This window comes from Austrofundulus limnaeus, unplaced genomic scaffold (genome assembly GCF_001266775.1).
Source record: "Austrofundulus limnaeus strain Quisiro unplaced genomic scaffold, Austrofundulus_limnaeus-1.0 Scaffold609, whole genome shotgun sequence".
Lineage (NCBI taxonomy): Eukaryota > Metazoa > Chordata > Actinopteri > Cyprinodontiformes > Rivulidae > Austrofundulus > Austrofundulus limnaeus.
In genome coordinates this window covers 39730-43291 of record NW_013953011.1, presented here as the reverse complement: position 1 = coordinate 43291, position 3562 = coordinate 39730, and the positions used below count along the sequence as shown (strand labels likewise).

The window sequence follows — 3562 nt, the reverse complement described above, 5'->3', positions numbered from 1 at the left end:
GTTTATAAACTATGACATTTATAAATGTATGAATCATATGGTGAAAAACTGACTTTGAAAAATAAATCTGTTCTTTTTTTCTTATAAAAGTCTAAATAAAACAAAAATATTGTTGTAATTTTTGACTGACAGCAGCCCATGCCTGAGGGGGTTAATTAAAGGAGGTCTTTGGTTTCATGACTTTTTGTTTTTCATCAGCCTAAAACAGGAGGATTTTGTGGATTTACAGGAGCTGTGATGTAATAAGAGGATGAAAAGGAGCAGAGCAGGATCTCATTAGTTTATGGCTGCCTTTAAACGCTTGTTGTGSCTGTTCCATCCATTGTGTCCAGAACCCAGACAGGATAAGCCCGGGAAAGCGAGTGTAATCCAGCAGGACAGATGTGAGGTCACCACCTCACCTGCTCCCGCGCGCTGTCAGGGGGTCACCTCTGGACACGCGCAGCCAATCATTACCTGACTCCGCGAAGCTGATGATCTCGGAGGTCTCCGCCTGGACCTCGTTGCTGAAGGCGGCCTGTCCGTCAAAGTTGGGGATCTCCACGCGCCCGTCCTCCCTCACTTTGCCCGCGTGCAGCCTCCGCAGCGCCGTCACCATGGCAGCCTTGGGGATGGGGTGCGTGATGTTGGGCCTGTCCTTCATCTGCAGCCGGTTCAGGATGTGCCTCTTCACCGCCTCCACGAAGTCAATGTTCACGCGCTCCGCCTGGTCCGGCGCCCTCAGGCCGCACGAGGCGCACGACTCCGGGGGCGCGCTGTGCGCCTCCGCCGAGCTCCCCGCGCTGCAGAGCGCGGACAGGACGCACGCGACCAAACACGTCAAAGTGTGCGAGCTCATGTCTTCAAAGCTTCACAGCAAACGAGAAGGAAAGGGGTTTCAGCACGCGCGCTGTGCGCATCCACCGGTCCGGTCCGGTCCGGTCCAACAGAGACTCGACCAGAAACTCCACTCAGTTCTGCTTGAATGTCCCGGCTCCGCTCCGCTGACCCAACAGAACCTCAGCGCGCGCTCCGCTCGTAAAATCCAACCAAAAAGCGCGTTTCCATCCGAACAGGAAGGTCCAAAAAGCACACGCGCCTCGGTGCGTCCCGTGCCCGGCGCGCGCAGCGGTGGATGGTCGGCTCTTCTCGTGCGCACTGCGAGCTGCTCACTGAGACCCCCTGTCCGTGTTCGGAATCACCACAACAGGGGCTCCGCGAACCCAAAGTTTTTATACAGCCGAACCACGTGGGGATCTCCACCCACCGCGGGATTATCTGCTCCGGCTCCAGAACCAAGAGAGGAGGTTCGGTTCTGTCCTCCTGCTGCTCCTGCTGGGAACCAACAACTTCTCTGCTTTTACTCTGTAACAAGTCCGACAGGAGTCCGGTCCTGGACCCGGTTTAAAGATCCAGTTCATCTCCAACCATAAAGTCACTTTTCAACTCAAAATTAAACCATTAATCATTTAAACGGGTTAAAATAATAATCAGAAACAGAAATATGTTCATAAAACACGGATAAATCAGATGAAGTTCCTGGTTGTGCAGCTTTAAAAATGTTTCTGTAACTTTGTGTTTTAGTATTTACAAACTCAGGTTTTAATGTTTTTATTTAAACACGAGATAAAATAATTATAATTATATGAGAGAGAACTGTAAGGATCGCTGCAGGAGCCGGGGATCGAACCCGCGACCCTCCTATTAGAAGATAATCCGTCAGGCTCTGATTAGAAAACAAACAGCGCCATCTACCGGCGGCTGATCATATCTGCTAATATTAATGTGTCTCTGATGTTTTTACATCAAACTTCTGCAGTTTGTTATTTTAGCTGATCTTATAAGAGTTCAGCTCATTCAGCTGATGGCTGCTGTAACTTTGTCACAACTTGGTGGTGAGGAGAACCCAACATGCAGGCAGGCCAAACTTAAAGTAATAAAAAAGACTTTAATAAAGAAAAAGGCCAACGTGGTGGCAAAATAACAAACCAATMAGTGAAAACTTGGAGCATGAGGACAGAACAAACATGGATGAGCACTGGTCTGAGGCTGAAGTGATGAAGAGATGATCCTTAAATACAAACAGGCCTGAGTGGAAGCAGGAAGCAGCTGATTCCACCTGAGGACAGGTGAGTGTGGCAGGCTGGAAAAACACTGAGAAGCTGCCTGAGGTCAACATGGAGCAGGAAACTGAAAACAGGAAATGAGAAAATAAGACAAAACCAAACAATGAAAAACAATCTGAAAAATACAAACAAAAATAACCAAAACACAAGAATCATGACATTCACTTTTAATACTTAAAATATCACATACTTTAAGACTTTTACTCAAGTAATATTCCTAAAGGACACTTTAACTTTTACCAAAGTATGTTTTTGTAAGATATTTGTACTTTTACTCAAGTATCACTTTGTGGTATTTAATACACTGGTATTTTGCTACCGTTTAGCTTTTGGCTATCATTGTTCTTTGTTCTGTTTTTGCTATTTAGTTTTCAGAGTTTTTGCTAGTTTCAGTTTCTATTCAGCCTTTCAATACTTTGTGACCATCATCAAAAAGAAGAYTAAGTCAAATTTGGTCAAAATGATCTAATTATATTTTCAGATTCCTGCTTTAAAAGCTACATTTTGATACCTGGATCATTCTGATGTAAGTTTATTTGTCTTGTTGGTTATGTAAATACATCACTGTTTGGTCTGAATCCTAAATAGATGTAAATTTATTGAATATTTTTATGTCAATATAAAGAGGATACCTCAAATATTATTTGTATTTTAAGATTTCCCAGTTGGAAAGAAACAAAAACATTGTTAGCTCACAGGGAAAAATTGCTTCAAATTATGTTTAGAATATTTCAGACAGTTCATTCAAATGATACATTGAAAAGACATTAATTCATTAAATTTTGACAAAATGTGATTTTYAGCACACATTTAAATCAAACCATAAATATGCTTGTTTCAACACTTTTGGACTTAATCCACGTTTTGATGTGACAGGTCACAAATTACATCTCACCTGTTAGCAATAGCTTTTTTTTTTTTTTTAGCTTTTAGTTATTTTGTGCCTTGTACCAACTCAGTTTCTTCAGCTACTACTAAAGTCATTCAGCTCTCAGAGACAGTTTTCACTAAAAATGTGTTTTTTTTGTTACAAACTAATTCTGAGCAGTTTATCCATAAAACTAAATCTAAAGACATAAAATGATGGACAGAATAAAAACTTTCTAAAATATGTTTTCAGGAGCAAGAAGACCTGAACATGTGAACCAGATCCACAGATGCTGGTCTCTGCAGGACTCTGAGTCCTGTCAGGTGAAGAGGAGCTGCTGCCTCAGTGAAGCACGGAGGTGGAGTCATGATGCTGTGGGGTTTGGACTGAACTGAAGCTCAGATATTAACTCTACAGAACACCTGAGATGCTTTTACACATTTCATTTCAGGTGATTTTCTGATGAACATGATGAACCCTGAAAATAACAACCAGCTGTTTTATTTCAACATTATTTATTTATTTATTTATTTTATTTATCAATTGTACAAAAATACAAACTGACAGAAATAAAACTTTATTTATAAAA

The 3562-nt window shown here is 42.0% G+C and overlaps 1 protein-coding gene and 1 long non-coding RNA gene across 2 annotated transcripts in view; one reads left to right on the top strand and one right to left on the bottom strand.

Moving 5' to 3' along the window:
* Nucleotides 1-1447, bottom strand: part of inhbb (inhibin subunit beta B) — a 12319-nt gene extending 10872 nt beyond the window's left edge. Inside the window, exon 1 of the mRNA XM_014027038.1 lies at nucleotides 457-1447. Coding sequence (XP_013882492.1) covers nucleotides 457-838 — 382 coding nt within the window. The 5' untranslated portion in view covers nucleotides 839-1447. The remainder of the gene's footprint in view (nucleotides 1-456) is intronic.
* The window catches only part of LOC106531241 (uncharacterized), a 78485-nt gene extending 74953 nt beyond the window's left edge, over nucleotides 1-3532 (top strand). The window contains exon 3 of the long non-coding RNA XR_001311889.1: nucleotides 3226-3532. This is a non-coding gene — a long non-coding RNA (uncharacterized LOC106531241). The remainder of the gene's footprint in view (nucleotides 1-3225) is intronic.
* Nucleotides 3533-3562: the final 30 nt, after the last annotated feature.